General features: G+C 36.0%; 1 protein-coding gene and 1 pseudogene across 1 annotated transcript in view; one reads left to right on the forward strand and one right to left on the reverse strand.

The window, feature by feature from the left end:
- Positions 1 to 2,604: 2,604 nt before the first annotated feature.
- LOC101399166 (nascent polypeptide-associated complex subunit alpha pseudogene) lies at positions 2,605 to 3,355 on the reverse strand (annotated as a pseudogene).
- Positions 3,356 to 7,495: 4,140 nt separating this feature from the next.
- STK31 (serine/threonine kinase 31) overlaps positions 7,496 to 16,564 on the forward strand; it is a 111,777-nt gene continuing 102,708 nt past the window's right edge. Inside the window, exons 1-4 of the mRNA XM_087428987.1 lie at positions 7,496 to 8,193; positions 9,873 to 9,919; positions 10,008 to 10,060; positions 14,224 to 14,322. Of these exons, the coding sequence (XP_087285113.1) occupies positions 8,132 to 8,193; positions 9,873 to 9,919; positions 10,008 to 10,060; positions 14,224 to 14,322 (261 nt within the window). The 5' untranslated portion in view covers positions 7,496 to 8,131. The remainder of the gene's footprint in view (positions 8,194 to 9,872; positions 9,920 to 10,007; positions 10,061 to 14,223; positions 14,323 to 16,564) is intronic.

Genomic DNA, 16,564 nt, shown 5'->3' on the forward strand with positions numbered 1-16,564 from the left:
AGGAAGATGGGCATGGATGTTAGCTCAGGGCCAATCTTCTTCAGCAAAAAAAAAAAAAAGAGGAAGATTGGCATTGGATGTTAGCTCAGGGCTGATCTTCCTCACAAAAAAAAATTTAAAAAAATTATATAATCATTTTCTAGCAGTGTCTACTGATTTTTAAGTTGTTTTGTTAACTATGCATCGTACATATCTGTATTGACCCTTCTTGTGTGCTACTTCAAATCCTCTTGGCCCCATTTCTTACCCCAGTACTGTTGTGAAACACTTCCAAGGGGACTTCTGACAGCTTCATGTCGAAGCCATTTGTCTTGAGACCATGTTATGACTCTCTTGCTTTCTACTGCAGGGATCCTCTGACACTGTGGCTTGGGATGTCCACTGGAAGCCCTCTGCATCATACATGTATGATGGGGGAGTTAATGACCTTAGGACTACCCTTGACTAATGGGAGGTGGAAGCCAATAGATAAATGCTCCCCCTTCTGTCTGCTGGGAAGACAGTTCTGAGATGCCTTTCATAAGCTTCTTCAGAAAATCCTGTAAGATTGAGCACCACTCACTCATAGCATTGGCCAATTCCATAATACATCCTCATGTTAGCTTGCTTTTTTTCCCTTTTCCACTACCTGGTCGTTCCCTCTGGTTCCCTCAGATCACTTCCCAAATAAATTACCTGTATGTGAACATTTGTTTTAGGGTTTGCTTATGGGTGGGGGGATAACTGAGGCTAAGATAGGTACCAGGAAAGGCCTCAGAAAGCAAACCCTCAGAATGGGATTCTGTGACTGGATCATTCACTGGATGTATGACAATAAAGACCGCATAGCTGGTGGTAAGTTGGGTATTGATAACTCCTTGCATGTAGATGTATCACAGTTACTGTAGTGGATTTGGGTGAAGTACAGCTAGAAGGTGAAGTGTTAGGTTGTATAGTAGCTGTGACATTACAGTGGAATGAGACTAATGGAAATTATAAAGATGGAGGTGTTGTTTAGCTATTGTTAACTACTTTAGAGACCTTGAAAAAAAATGACATAAGTTCATGTTAGCTGCTTAAGTCAAGGCACACTGTGCAAACCAGAGTGCCTCAATAGCACTATTTAAGGAAAATCTCATCTCCGGCAGATGCAGGCAATCTGTGCTGACAATCTGGCCCAAATCTAATAGTAAAGGTGGCAAGGCTGCAAAGGACTGAATGCACAGCCTCGATCATCTTCTCCAACAAAGTCAGCATCCTGACAAGAAAAGATTGAAACCCTGGATCATTGGATGGGGATGTTTGTGTTGGTGAGCCTGAGAATCTTGAACCCTCAGGTTTCCTTGAAACTTTGAGCTTGCAGAAGCAGCCTCCTCCACTTTGCTAGAAGAGAGCAGCCTGTGCTTGCCTGGAGATCCTGCAAAGACTTGATCTGAGGCACTTGCACTGTAAGATGACACTTGTCCTCCTTAAGACTCATCCCTGCTACCTCTCATTGACTCCCAAACTTAGAACTACGATCAGGTCTTTGCATACTCTTAAGTGGGGAAATACAGTCCTTTCTGTAGGAGGATAGGTTACAATCTAAATGAACTGTAGGTTCTGGTTCAGGTGTATTGGCAGGAACCCAGGAAACATATCTGGGAGTGGATCTTGAGGATGTTCGATCAGGGGGTGGAATGTTTGGCTTGAAAGGTGAGAGTGACATGGTAGCAGTTACTCATGACTCAGGCTTTAATGCCCTGGCAAGGATATCTGGAGTTGGTCCTACTACACTGCTAGGATGGCATATGGAAGATATGGTGGAAATGCCAGAAGTTATTTGGCACAGTATTGAAGAAGGGGTCAGAAAGCTCAGGGAAGTGGCAATGTTAGAATGGATTTGTTGTTTGAAACTGGAGAAGCTACCGCTTGATTATTTTCCCTGGGAAGGCTCAGATGACGCTCATAAGGAAGGCCATAAGAAATGTAATGGTGAAGAGTATACTGGCAACTTCGAGAAACTTGGCAGTATGATGACCTCTACAGGCTAGAACTGATGGTAGAAGATGCTGCCGTGATACTGGGCTCCTTGATATTAGTGTAGATGGTGGGATGCAGAAATGTTGAAGGCCGAGTTGGGGAACTTAACTGTCAGAGGCCCAGTGGACATAATTAATGGGTACCAAGGCAGGGATCTGTGAAGAAGGTTAAGATCATGATATTCCAAGGGGCAAGATAGAAGGACAGCTGATTAGGATGTTATTTGACTTGTATCACCGTGGTCCCTCACCCAGTTTCCATTTTGTAAGGCAGTTCAGATCTAGAGCCCATTGATGGAAGGGAAAGCCCAGATCCCCTTAAGGAAAGATCCTCAAGTATATATGATAAATATCCCCTTGACCCTTCCCCAAAGGGGCAATTACCATCTACCAGGGTAACTCTGCAGTGGAGAAAGAGGAATACTGTGATTTTTCAACCAAGGACTGTTGGATATAGGGTCTGAGCTGATATGGATCCCAAAGAACCAAAAACCATTGTGGTCCTCTGGTTTTATGGAAGCTCAGTGATAAATGGAGTCCTGATCAAAGTCCATCTCAATGGGTCTTGCCCCATTCTTTATTTATTTTATTATTATTTTTTTCATCCAACAAGAAGCCATAACTTTATTAATGATAGAAACAGTACAAATTTCAAACCAAGCTGCAGATACTCTTTTGAAACACCAAAAAAAGGTCCTCGTTTTCAGGTGGTTAGATTGTTAATTCCATAATAGCATTTACAGTATCATTACTGTTGTTCTTCATGGCTCGGACTGCCTTTGCTCTTGACTCATTTGCTTGTGAAATGACCAATTCTATATTCTTAACTTCCACACCTGTTTCTTCAACCTGTTCCTCTTCACTCTCCTCTTGTACAGTTGGAGTCTGTGTTTTCTTGAATGTTTGAGACAGTCTCACCTTGAACTTTGAATGTCTCTGCAGCTGCTAGCTGTGCTTGCTGAGATAAATCCTCAATCTCAATTTCCCCCAAAACTATGTAGATATCTGAAGCTGGACTCTTGTAGACATCTGATTTTGTGATGACAAAAAGGATATTCCTAGATTTCTGGATAGTGACTGTAGTAACTCTTGTAACCATCAAAGACCCAGTTTGGACATAGCCTTCCGTGCCTTCTTTTTACTCCGGCTCTGTTTTGCTTTACTGACTGGTTCTTCATCAATTTCAGCTGCTGCCGCCAGCTGGGCTTGTTGTGTGGTTGCCTGTGTGGAATCCTGTTCCTCGAGCTCTGATAGTGATTCACTACTGTCAGATTCTGTTCTGGACCCTGCCCAGCTTGGGGCTGTGGCAACTCCTGCTCTGTAGCAGGGACAGTTTCTGTGGCGTCACTGGGCATTTTGTGCAGGGAGTGCCCCCACTCTTTATTTTTACAGTCTCTAAATATATATAATTGGGAGATATATAATTGGGATATACTTAGAAGCTGATAGAATCCTTGGGCCTACACTGATAGCTCTTGCTTCTTCCCCAAGATGCTTCTCCAATGCTGCAGGCTTGGGTCAGAGTTAATGACCTAGGGGCCTCCCATGACCATTGGGTTAGGTAGACATAAAGTCAGTAAAGATATACAAGACTTGAACAACTATTAACCAATTTGATCTAATTGACATTTATAGAACACTCGACCCAATAACAGCAGAATACACATTCTTTTTTTTAGTGTACATGGAACATTGCTAAAACTGACCATATTCTAGGTCATAAAATAAGTCTCAATACTTTTAAGATGATTCAGATCATAAAGTAGGTCTTCTGATCACAATGGAATTGAATTAGAAATCAGTAACAAAGATATCTGGGAAATCACCAAATATTTGAAAGTTTTATAACACATGTCTAAATAATCCACGGGTCAAAGAAAAACCCAAAAGAGGAATCAAAGTACTTTTAAATGAATGAAATGAAATGAATGAGGAAAACATAACAATATTTGTGGGATTCAGCTAAGGCAGTACTTAGAGGGAAATTTATAGCGCCTAATGCCTATTTCAGAAAATAAAAAAGATCTCAAATCAGTGACCTCATCTTTTACCTTAAGGAACTAGAGAAAGAAGAGTAAATGAAAACTAAAATAAATAGAAAAAACGAAATAATAAAGATCAGAGCAGAAATAGACATAGAAAACAGAAAATCAATAGAGAAAATGAATGAAACCACTTTTTTTGAGAAGACCAATAAAAGTAATAAACTTGTATCTAGCTAGACTGATCAGCAAAAGACAGAAAGAGACAAAGAGAAAGAGAACATGCAAATCACCAGTGTTAGGAATGAGAGTGGTGACATCATTATAGATTCTACAAATATTAAAAGGATAATAAGACAATGTAATAACTTTATACCAATGAATTTGACAACTTAGAGGAAATGGATAAATTCCTTCAAAGACACAAACTATGAAGCTCATTCAATAATAAATAGATAATCTGATTAGCCTTATATCTATTATATGCTGCTTAGCCCATATATTAATTAAAGAAACTGAATTTGTAGTTAAAAACCTTCTCACTGACAAGAGAGTCTCACATATTGAGGTATATGGGGTAACTATTTGGGTTCAAAACTGATTTGGCGTGAACTAAAAAGCCTGACTTATGGCATATCAAACATACATTGTACATCTGCTTAACCATTAAAGAATGCACTCTCTTAAGATAAGAATGCATACTTCCCCTCCTACACCCTATTGGTAACACCCTATTGCTAACGCCCTATTGCTAACGCCCAAATTAGTCCCTTTCCTGACATCACGGTCATGTTGACCTGCTAATTTGCAACTGAGTACCTGAATACTTTTTAAATTTTGATGAAAATGTATCCTGGGTGTGGTTAATATATGTTCTTTGTTCTAAAAAGATATGACTATACTGAACACCATGATTCTCGCTTTCTAAGGCCTTCCTGGGTTATAATCCTCACTCTGGCTCCAGTAAACTCACCTTATTTCTCTTATCTATAGTTGGTTATTGGTTATTTTTCATCAACATCACAAAGAAAATTCCAGGGCCAGATAGCTGCACTGTGAATTTTACCAAATATTTATGGAACAAATATTACCAATTCTCTACAGACTTTTCCAGAAAATTGAAGTTGGGAATTCTTTGTAACTCATTCTGTGTGACCAGCATTACTCTGCTATCAAAACCAGACAAAGACATTACAAGAAAAGAAGAGTTCAGACCAATATCCCTCTTGAACGTAGATGCAAACATTCTTAACAATTTTAGCAAATCTAATATGAGAATATTAAAAAGGATAATACATCATGACCATGTGGGTTTTATCCAAGGAATGCAAGGTTGGTTTAACATTTGATGATTAATCAATGTAATTCATCATATTAACAAACTAAAAAAGAACCACATGATCATCTCAATAGATGTGGGAGTATCTGACAAAATTCAACACACATTCATGATAAAAACTCTCAGAAAACTGAGAAGGTAATTTTTTCAATCTATAGAGGGTGTCTACTGAAAACCCACAGCTAACATCATTCTTAACACTGGAAGGCAAAAGCTTTCCTCCTAAGATTAGGAACATGGCAAGGATGACTGCTCTCAGCACTTCTATTCAACATTCTGGAGGTTCTAGCCACTGCAATAAGGCAAGATAAAAGAAATAAAAGATATCCAGACTGGAAAGGAAAAAGTAAAACGGTCTTTGCATATGACATGATCATCTATGTAGATAATTATATTAAATCTACTGAAAAAAAAAGTTATCACTAGAAATAATAAGTGAATTTAGCAAGGATGCAGTAAACAAGGTCAATATACAAAAATTATATTTCTATATACTAGCAACAAAACAACCAGAAATTGAAATTGAGACAATAATACTATTTATAATAGCATAAAACAAGAAATCCTTAGGGATAAATTAAAAGATACAAAACCTTTACATTGAAAAATACAAAACATTGCTCAGAGAAATAAAAGAAGGTCTAAATAAATGGAGATCTGTGATCTCCATACTGTGATCACAGATCATAAGACAATATTGTTAAGATGTCAATTCTCAAATTGATCTATAGATTCAATATAATTCCAATAAAAATCTCAGCAGACTTTGTGTGTGTGTGTGTGTGTGGCAGACATTGACAAGTTAATTCTAAAATTCACACAGAACTGCAAAGCTAAAACAACTCTGAAAAAGAACAAGATTGGAAGGCTTACAATACCTGTCTTCAAGACTTATAAAACTACAGTAATCAAGATGGTGTGGTATTAGTCTAAAGAAAGCAAATAGATCAATGTAACAGAACAGAGAATCCAGAAACAGACTTGCATATATATGGCCAATTGATTTTTGACAATGGTGTAAAGGCAATTCAATAGAGAAATGATAGCATTTTCAACAAATGGTGCTGGAAAATTCATATCCATATGCACAAAAATAAACTTTGATTTATACAAATTATATAACTCAAAATTATATACAATTATATATATACAATATAAAATTATACAAAAATTAACTCAAAACAATTATAGATCTAACTCTAAAGCCTAAACATATAAAACTTCTAGAAGAAAATATAGGAGAAAACTTCTGTGAACTGGGTTAGCCAGAGATTTCTTAAATACAACACAAGAGCACGATTCATAAAAGTCAAAACTGAGAGAGCAGACTTCATCAAAATTAAGAACTTTGGCTCTTTAAAATATCCTTTTTAGAGAATGAAAAAACCAGAAAAGATGTGCAAATCTGAACGAGTTGTAGCCAGAGTATATAAAGAACTGCAAAACTCAGTAAGATAACCAACAATTCAGTTGAAAAAGGGGAAAAAGTTTGAACAGACACTTCATCTAAGAAGTTATATGGATGGAAAATAAACATGAAAAGATGCTCAACATTTTTAGTCAACAGAGACATACAAATTAAAACCACAAGGAGATACCACTATACTTAAATGTCTAAACTTAAAAACACCAACCATATAAAACAATGGTGAGGATATGGAGCAACTAGAACTGTTAAACACTGCTGGTAGGAATATAAAACAGTAAAACTACTTTGTAAAACAGTCTGGTAGGTTCTTAAAAAGTTACACCACACAACTATATGACCTAACCATTCTATTCCTAGGTATTAACCAAAGGGAAATGAAAGCATATGCATACAAAGACTTGCATATGACTGTTATAGAGTTTTGTTCATAGAGTTTTATTTGAACAATCACAAACTGGAAACATTCCAAATGTCTATCAAAAGGTAGATAAATTGTGTTATACTCATGCAATGGAACAGTACTCAGCAATGAAGAGCAAGAAACTATTGATACTGTGACAAAATGGACGAATCTCAAAATAACTATGCTGAGTGAAAGAAACCAAACAAAATGTACGTACTATATGATTTCATTAACATCAAATTCTAGAAAATGCAAACTAAGAGAAAGCAGAATCTGTCACTTGAGGTAGGTGGGGGGAGCCAACTATTACAAAGGGGCATGAAGAAACCTTTGGTGGGTTAAGGAAATGACTGTTATCTCGATTATGTGAATAATTTCAAGAATGTATACATATGTTTGCTCTTATCAAATTGCGCACTTTTAATACCTGCAGTTTACTGTTATGTTAATACCTCAATCAAGCTGTTAAAAATTAATGGAGATAATTTTCAACTGCTGTGCAAGTTTTGCCACTAAGTGTAATATCAGCATATAACCCGATAGCTGAGCTATATTAATTTTTCCTCCCTAAGGTTGTGAAAAAGCTGTGACACAGGAGATCCGACGCCAAGGTTGGGCTGGGAAATGCTTGTAAAGCTACTAATCTGAAAAACCACATTTTCACTTACCAAAGTCATTTTCTCCTTTCCATCTTGTAAAAAGAATGTTGAGAGCCTTCTAATTTGGCTGTTGTAAAATTTAAATTAGCGTGAACAAATTAGTAAAGATCACGAAATCCACGGCACTATCTTACGCCGTTATTTGAGGCCATATAAAAAGAACCACTCATCAGCCGTCAGCCTGTAGACGCGTAGGTCCCGCGCCCACTGCGCGTCTGAGCGCGGCTCTCCGTGTGCGTGGCCCCGCCCAGCGCGCCCTGTCCCAGGCCCCACGCTTTGACGGCCACGTGAGCGAGGCGGCAGCTCTGGCGAAGCCCGGATGATGGCGCAGCGCCGTGCGCGCAAGCGCAGTGTGGAGCCCCAGCGGCTGAGGCACGCGCGGTAAGTCTCTGCACGTGCGCTACGGCGGGCTAACGGTGAGCCGCGGTGGCGGGCGGAGGGCCGAGGGCCCAGCATGTGGGGCCAGGGGCACTTTTCTAGAGCTTTTGAGGCGGAAAGTGTGAGGTCAGTAGTAGTCCTTTTGGTAGATTCTATGGTGGCCGCTTCAAGGACCGTATTTTCAACACTAGTTGCTGTTTACTTTTCCCAGTATGGGCTGATGAGGCCCACTTCCTGGCCTTCTCCTTGGAGCCGCCGCCTTCTTCTGAAGGTGGCGGGCCCCCCAGCCTCTGAGTGGGGCCGGAAGGTGAAACTGGGGCCTGAGTGTCTTCGGCCGAGACGGGGGCACGCAGGCCTGCTGTGGGATGGAATTTTGTCTCCCCGCAGATTCTGTGCCATTTAAACTTCAAAGGCCGTCATAAAATTAAGTGTCAAGGAGCAACCTGGACTCCGTTATTCCAAATTCTCGCTGTGAATTGGAGATCTGGAAGTGCCAGGTTTGCAGAAAGTGGGTGTAGCATCAGTTCTTTCATAATCTATCCGGGAAAAGTGTTTTTGACCCCTTTTAAAGTAAGATTTTAAAATTACTCTAGAAATAGCTTCTTAGAATGTGTAGTGGGATTTCCGAAATAAACATTTTAAGTTTTACTAAGTTTATGTCGGTGTCTTCCAGAGAAATATAGTCTCCCTAAACTGATACCAGCTTGGTTTTACAGCTTTTTGCTCAGTTTAAAAATTATTTTTTGACCAGTATTGGAGGAAGAAGCCTTGGTTTGAAGATGTTTTGGTGCTACTTAGTGTATGTGAAAAAAAATTTTTTAAGCTGTAACAAAAATCAAAAGAATAAAGTTGAAAATTTTTTATTACCTTTTTTCACCCCCCGTGTCACAGAGTTAACTTTTCTCTGTACATAGTTGAGAGAGCATTCGAAATTTTGGTATAGCGATGTTTTTAGATAACTTCTAAAGGTCTTAAAAAAGCTACATTTTCAGTTTCCTTCGAAGAACTAACGCTTATGCATGTGAAGTGCAGTATTCTAGAGTATTAAGTATAAAATTATAGACTAGTAGACATTTATTTAGAAATATTTTTCATTTGGGAAAGTATGATATTATGTAATGAAAATTATTTTGAAGTAATGGGCAAAATTTGATTCATTTTGCAGTGTTTAATTGCAGGGTATCTTCAAAAGCAGAAACCACTGTGCCTTTTAAATAAAAATTGATTACCAGTCTGAAGCATTTGTTATATATATATTTCTAGTGTTGCTTTTTAAGTTATGGAAATCCTACTCTTGTTTTGGGAGGGCATCAATTATTTTAAAAGAATATACATATTGTTCCAAAGTATTGATGTATGTAACTGATAAAAATGTACGTGAATTATCTACTTCAGTGTCAATTTGTAAAAGTTTGGCTAAAGACATAATTTCAGAGATAGAGATTGTATATGATGAAATTACAAAATGCAATATACTCAAAAGAAATAAGAAAGTTATTGAAAAAAATATCTTTGAGGTGGTTTTTAATATAGAGATTGAATTTTGATTTTATTTGTTTATTTAGCAGCTTTATTTAGGACAAAACATACTTTTAGGAATTTGAACATTATATGGTTTAGACTTTATTCACTGTTTATGGGCAGATTATTAGAACCTAATTCAAGGTATTGAATTGTTTTAGTTTTTCAGGAATTGTCCAAATGGATGAAGACACACATTACAATAAAGGTACTGACACTAAAAATTATTTTTGGATGTGAGAGGTAGATGATCTTGATTAATTTCTAATTTTCTTTGCATTGTGATTTGGTTTTAGTTGAAGATGTGGTTGGAAGTCATGTGGAAGATGCAGTAACATTTTGGGCCCAGGTAAATAACAGCCTAGTTGATTTCCTCTCCCACCCCTTCCTCCGCTAACCCAGGTCCTCTAACAAAAACAAAATAAAAACCCCAGAATATGTATATCATTGTCATTTTCAATGCTAATTTTTATTGAATATTATTCAACACAAGGCATTATTGGAAGACAAATGGCTATAGCTAGGACTTGACCTGAGTTATGAGTAGTATGCTCGTAATACACTGAGTTAAAATAGAGAAAAAAGAAAACAGTAAGATTATCATTGTAGTTTCAGAATTACTCAATGTAACACCAACAGTCTAGGCTGCATAAATTACTGAAGATTCTGAGAAACTGTTGTATTTGTGAAGTTGCGGCCCCATCTAGGGGTCTTTTATAAGATTGGTTCTTGAAATGTACTAAATTTTAAAATCTCAGTCATTTTTTCTATTAGCTTAATTTTGAATTTGAGATACAATATCTTTCTCATTATAAAATTGAAAGCACTAATGGAACATTTCTAATTTTCTGTTGGCAGGCTTCAAATCAGATAAGTTTACTCAGTTTAAAATACAAAGCAAAGCACCAAAGTGCTTATATTCCGGAATTTAAGAAGTTGAATCCCTCTAATGCCCACAATTAATAATTTTTAATTTTGTGAGCTACACATGATATGTGAGGGAAGAGAATGACATTTCTCTATACTTCCTACAGTATGAGAATGTCTTTTTGTGGGAGTGGAGTGAATTGGCAATATGGGAAATAGAATTTATGAGAAGAAAAGTTATAGAAGAATATGGTTAACCCAGAGTTCTTAATTCTGTATAGAAAACATATTGTAGAAGGGTGATATTCATATGTGACAAATTTGTGTCTCTGCTTATGCACATATTTTCTAAAGGGTGCCCACATGCTCTGGATCTATGCCCATTATCTCATTAATACCATGTGTCACTCTCGACAGTGTCCCAGGTTGGATGATAAATTTTATGTTTAAGCTCATTATATAGGAACAACATTTATTAGCTTAAATAAGATTTCTAGACCAGCGCTATCCAGTAGAAATGTAATGTGGCTACATAAGTAATTTAAAATTTAGCAGACACATAAAAAAGTGAAAAGAAACAGGTGAAATCAATTTTAGTAAGTATATTTTATTTAGCTCACTATATCCAAAATATCATTTCAAATGTAATCAGCACAAATATATTAACAAGATATTTTCTTTTTCTTTTTTCGTATTAAGTTTTTGAAATCTGGTGTGTATTTTAGACTTGCAGCGCATTTCAAATAAGTCTAGCCACGTTTCAAGTGGGCTTTGGCTATTGTATTGGTTGGTGCAGCTCTAAATTTTGATTTTTATTGACCCTTATGTGAAGTTGTCGACTGAATTTGGAGCTATGATTTAAACTAGGGGTCAGCCAACTTTTTCTGTAAAAGATTAGATAGTAAATATTTTAAGGTTTGTGGGCCATATAGTTTTTTTCACAACTGTTGAACTCTATCAACTCTGCCATTATAGTGCAAAGGCAGCCATAGACAGTATATAAAGAGATACATTTAACTGTGATTCTTTAAAACTTTATTTACCAAAACGAGTGGCAGAGGGCATAATTTGCCAACTTCTGATTTCAGCCATGAAATTGAGGGTCCTGTAGAAATTGAAACACATTTGAAAAAGTTAGGAAACATGTCTTAAATGGATGAAAAGATTAAGAGTTAAAACTACTAATGGCATCTGTATGAATTGAATGATTATTTCAAGAAGCAAATAGTAAAGTTTGATTGGGTTTGGGATGGGATGTAGATGAAGAGTAAATAGAAATTTAGAAATATGTGGAGGCAGGTCAAGATGAAGATCTGCTCACGTATATTCTCTGTTGGTCCGCCACTATGGATTTCTGCTATATAAGCCACTTACATGAGAACACTTCAGAATTATTGGTAGGCCCAGTTGGATCAGTGGCAGCTGAAGGAATCTTAAGTATTTGACTTCCACCTTTATTTGAAAGAATGAACTTCCACTTATTTTAGTCCATATAACTACAAAATCTGATTACGTAGAATATTTTGGTGTATTTTGAACTTAGAGTGCTAATTCCAGGGGTTTATTTACAAAGGCTGTTTCGGATGTGTCTTGGGGTCAGTTTAAATTCAGCTCCCCTTTGTACTGGATAGTGATATTGATATTCGTCATGATATCTTTGGAACTGCTCTGTCAGAGTTTCTTTTCAATCATTAGAAATAATCCTGTTCTTTCAAGCCTTACTGAATATTTCCTTGATATATTTTTTAAGAACGTATATATTTAACTGTTTATTTTGAAATAACTTTAGACTTACAGGGAAGTTATAAAATTAGTACAGAGGCTTTCTTTATATCCTTCACCTAACTTCCCTTAATGCTAACATTTTACATAACCACAGTGCAGTTATCAAAGTCAGGAAATTAACATTGGTACAGTGCTATTAACTATTAGCTACAGTCCTTACTCAAATTGCACCAGTTTTCTCATTGTCTTCTTTCTGTTCCAGGGTCCAATTCAAGATCCCACATTATATTTAGTTGTCATGTATCCTTAGTCTCCTCCACCCTTTGATAGTTCCTTTATTTAACCTTATCTTTCATGACTTTGACATTTTGATGAGTACTGCTCAGTTATTTTATAGAGTATCCCTCAGCTTGGATTTGTTTGGCGATTTCTTGTATTGAGAGTAATACCACAGAAGTGATGTTGTGTCCTATTCAGTGCATCATGTTGGGGATTCATGATGTTGATATATCTCATTATTGATGATGTTAACCTTGATCCACTTGGTTAAGGTGGCAGTGGGTTTCTTCACTGTAAAGTTACTGTTTTTCCTTTTGTAATTAATAAATGTTTTAGAGGGAGATACATTGAGACTATCTAGTCTTGTTTCTCTTCAACTTTTCACCCCAAAATTTTGTTATGTATTACTATGGTGCTTGTCTATTGATGATTTTCTATTCCCTTCATTCCTTCCTCATTTATTAATTGGAATTCTCCTGTAAGGAAGAGCTGTCTCTTCTCCACCATTTAGTCAATTATTTGTATAATATAGACAAATGGATATTTATTTCATGGGCTATAATCCAATAGTGTCATTATTTATTTTGTTGTTTAAATTGTTCCAGCTTTGGCCATTAGGAGATTGTTCACATTGGCTACTGTGTCCTTTATACATATCCCCATTCCTTTTTTGAGGACTTCTTTACTTTCTGGCATCACCAGATATTCAAGGATCATCTTTTATTTCCCTTTCCTAGCCCTGAAATTAACCACATTCCAAGGAACGCTAGTTCCTTTTATTGGAGAATGATGGTTAGAAATCAAGATCTGGGCACTAGGTGTGCTTATTGCTACTGAAGTGTTATTGCTTCTTGTCCCTCTCAGCAGACAGAACTAGGAAGTATATATATGTGTAAAAACCCACACATCTGTATTTCTCTCTCTGTATGTTTCTCTTTGATTTGAGTATATGTACACACAAACGTGTACGTATACACACACGCATGCACATACATATACATACTGAGGGTTCATACGAATACCTTCCAATTCTAATCTAACACTGCAAGTTCATTCTAGCCTGCCTGCCTTATTCATAATTTCTCTCTCACTGCTCTCATTATCTACAATATATTTACTTGTTTGTTCAGTCCTGGTATATACCTAAAGTAGTTTCAGAGTTGTTAACCTATGCTCCTGTAAGAGATGAATTTACTAACTAGATTACAGTATTTGTGTTGAGGAACGTATACATTTTGAAATTGCTTTTACATCTGTTTCCTTTACACAACAACAAGTATGTGAGAAGACCTATGTCATTTGACCAAAATATGGTATCCATTTTGAGCAATTAGAATTTGATCTAAAGTAAAATCCAGAGACACTTGTTTAAAATTACCTCTTCATATGATTTAATAATATTTGGTATCTTAGTTTGAATTCCAAGTAATTTGAACTCATTGGGAAGTAAAAATTTTCTATAGCTTAGTCCCATTTCTTATCATGAACTCCTTTGAATTATGAAAAAATATTGACATAAGAATTTGGTTTAATTTCTTATGCTTTAAAATCTTTTTTAAGTATTATGTTTACTAGAACTCGCAATAGTGTAACAGTGTCAAAGAATATTTTACTGAATCTTATATCTGTTTTTCCTTCTAGAGTATCAGTAGAAATAAGGATATTATGAAGATTGGTTGCTCACTGTCTGAAGTTTGTCCCCATGCTAATTCAGTTTTTGGGAGTCTTGATCCAAAGAAGGTGAGCCATATTCTTGGATATACTCATTCTGTCTCTCCTGTTAGCTTTCCTATGTCTTAGATTTTATAGGTTTTGGAATATTTAATATATTTGAAAGGAAGAAGCAAATTTCTAAAATTTGTGTAAACTACAGCCATCATAAATTTATTCTTCCAGAAATACTTATGGACTACCTACTGTGTAGTAGGCACTGTGTTAAGTATTGAGTATACAATGGTGAACAGAATAGAATCTTTGCCTTTGACACTGATTCAGAAAAAATCTGTAGGAGATATCTTTATGGAGAACAGTTTGATGATCTTTTTTTTTTCCTTTTTTTAATTGAGGTATAACTTACATACAGTAAAGTGTATATCTTTTAAGTATACAGCCTGATGAATTTTTACATATATATGCATCTGTGTAATCACCACCCAGATCAAGATACAGTTCTGTCATCCCCGAAAATTCCTTCAGGCCCCTTCTCAGTCAGTTCTTGGTTAGTAGTTTCTCTAATAGAGGTAATCATTATTTTGACTTCTATCACCATGGATTCATTTGCCTGTTCTTAAATCATACAATATGTACTCTTTTGTAATATATCTGGCTTCTTTTGTTCAACATAATTTCTAAGATTCATCAGAATTATTATTGTGTGTATTGGTGTATTGGTACTTTGTTCTTTTTCAAGGGGTGTGGTATTTTATTATATAAATATACCACAATTCATCTGTTCTCCTTTGATGGGCATTTGAATTGTTTGTGGTTTTTGCCTACTGTGAATGAAACTACTGTGAAATCTTTATGCAAGCCTTCTGCTGGATGTGTTAACTTATTTCTTTTGAATAATATACCTAGGAGTAGAATTGCTGAGTCATAGAGTAGGCATGTTTCACTTTAGTAGGTATTGGCCAAACCGCTTGGCAAAAGTATTGAACCAATTTGCATCCTTACCAGCAAAGTATGAGAGTTCCAGTTCCTCCATGTCCTCGGCAACCCTCTGCATTGTCAGTCTTTTTAATTTTAGCCATTTTGGTGGGTGTGTAGTGTTATTTTGTGATTTTAATTTAGTTTCCTGATGAGTACTGAGCTTAAGGATGTTTTCATAGTTTTATTATCCATTTGAATATCCTGTTTTATGAAGTGCCAATTCAAATCTTTACCCCATTTTCAAGGTTGTTTGTCTTGAGTGGTTTTTAGGAAGTTCTGTATATATTTTTTATATATTCTGGATATGAGTCCTTTGTCTTATATGTGTATTGCTAATGTCGTCTTCTAGTTTATGGCTTCCCTACTCACTTTCTGGATATTGTTTGAAGTCTAATATATTAATTTTTTTGTTTTTTTGGTATGTGCTTTCTGTTTCCTATTTAAGATATTTTTACTCACCCCATGGTCATGAATATATTCTATGTTTTTTTCCCCCTTAGAAGCTTTTACCTTTTGCATTTAGGGCTATGGTTTACCTCCAGTAAATTTTTCATTGTGATGTGAGTGGAGGTCAAATTTAACTTTTTCCATATGGATATCCAATTATGCCAAGCACCATTTATTGAAATGACCATTCTTTCTTTATTGCATTGTATTGGAATCTTTGTTTTAAATCAGGTGACTGTATATGAGCAGTAACCATCTTTTTCGAAACAATAAATGCCTATAATCTTGGATGCATCAGTTTCTCTGCCAAGAATTTACCCTTTGGACATTTTTATAAGTATACAAAGATATTTATACAAAAATATTCATTGCAGCATTACAGTCATGCATTGCTTAATGATGGGACTATGTTCTGAGAAATGTGTTGTTAGGCAATTTTGTCGTTGTGCAAACATCATAGAGCGTACTTACACAAACCTAGATGGTTTGTGTACTACTACACACCTAGGCTATATGGTACTAATTTTATGGGACCATTCTTGTGTGTGCAGTCTGTTGTTGACTGAAATGTTATTATGCGGTGCATTACTGTATTTGTAATAAGCAAAAGTAGAGATTAACTAAATATCCTTCAATATATTACAATAGTAGTCATAGTAATAATAATAATGATAGCTAGTATTTATTGAGTCTTAGCCTTTGCGAGGCAATATTCTAAGCACTTTGTGTGTACTAACTCATTTAATCCTCACAGCAACCCTATGAGCAACCCTATGAGGCAGATGTTATTTTATACTTTTTTTGGAAATTGAGGCACAGCTAGGATAACTATGAAAGTCAACAGCTAGTTAATGGTGGATTAAGTATTCAGACTCACAGAACCCAA

The sequence above is a fragment of the Ceratotherium simum genome, chromosome 1, assembly GCF_057802395.1.
Source record: "Ceratotherium simum simum isolate JZ-2026a chromosome 1, ASM5780239v1, whole genome shotgun sequence".
In the NCBI taxonomy this organism is placed as follows: Eukaryota; Metazoa; Chordata; class Mammalia; order Perissodactyla; family Rhinocerotidae; genus Ceratotherium; species Ceratotherium simum.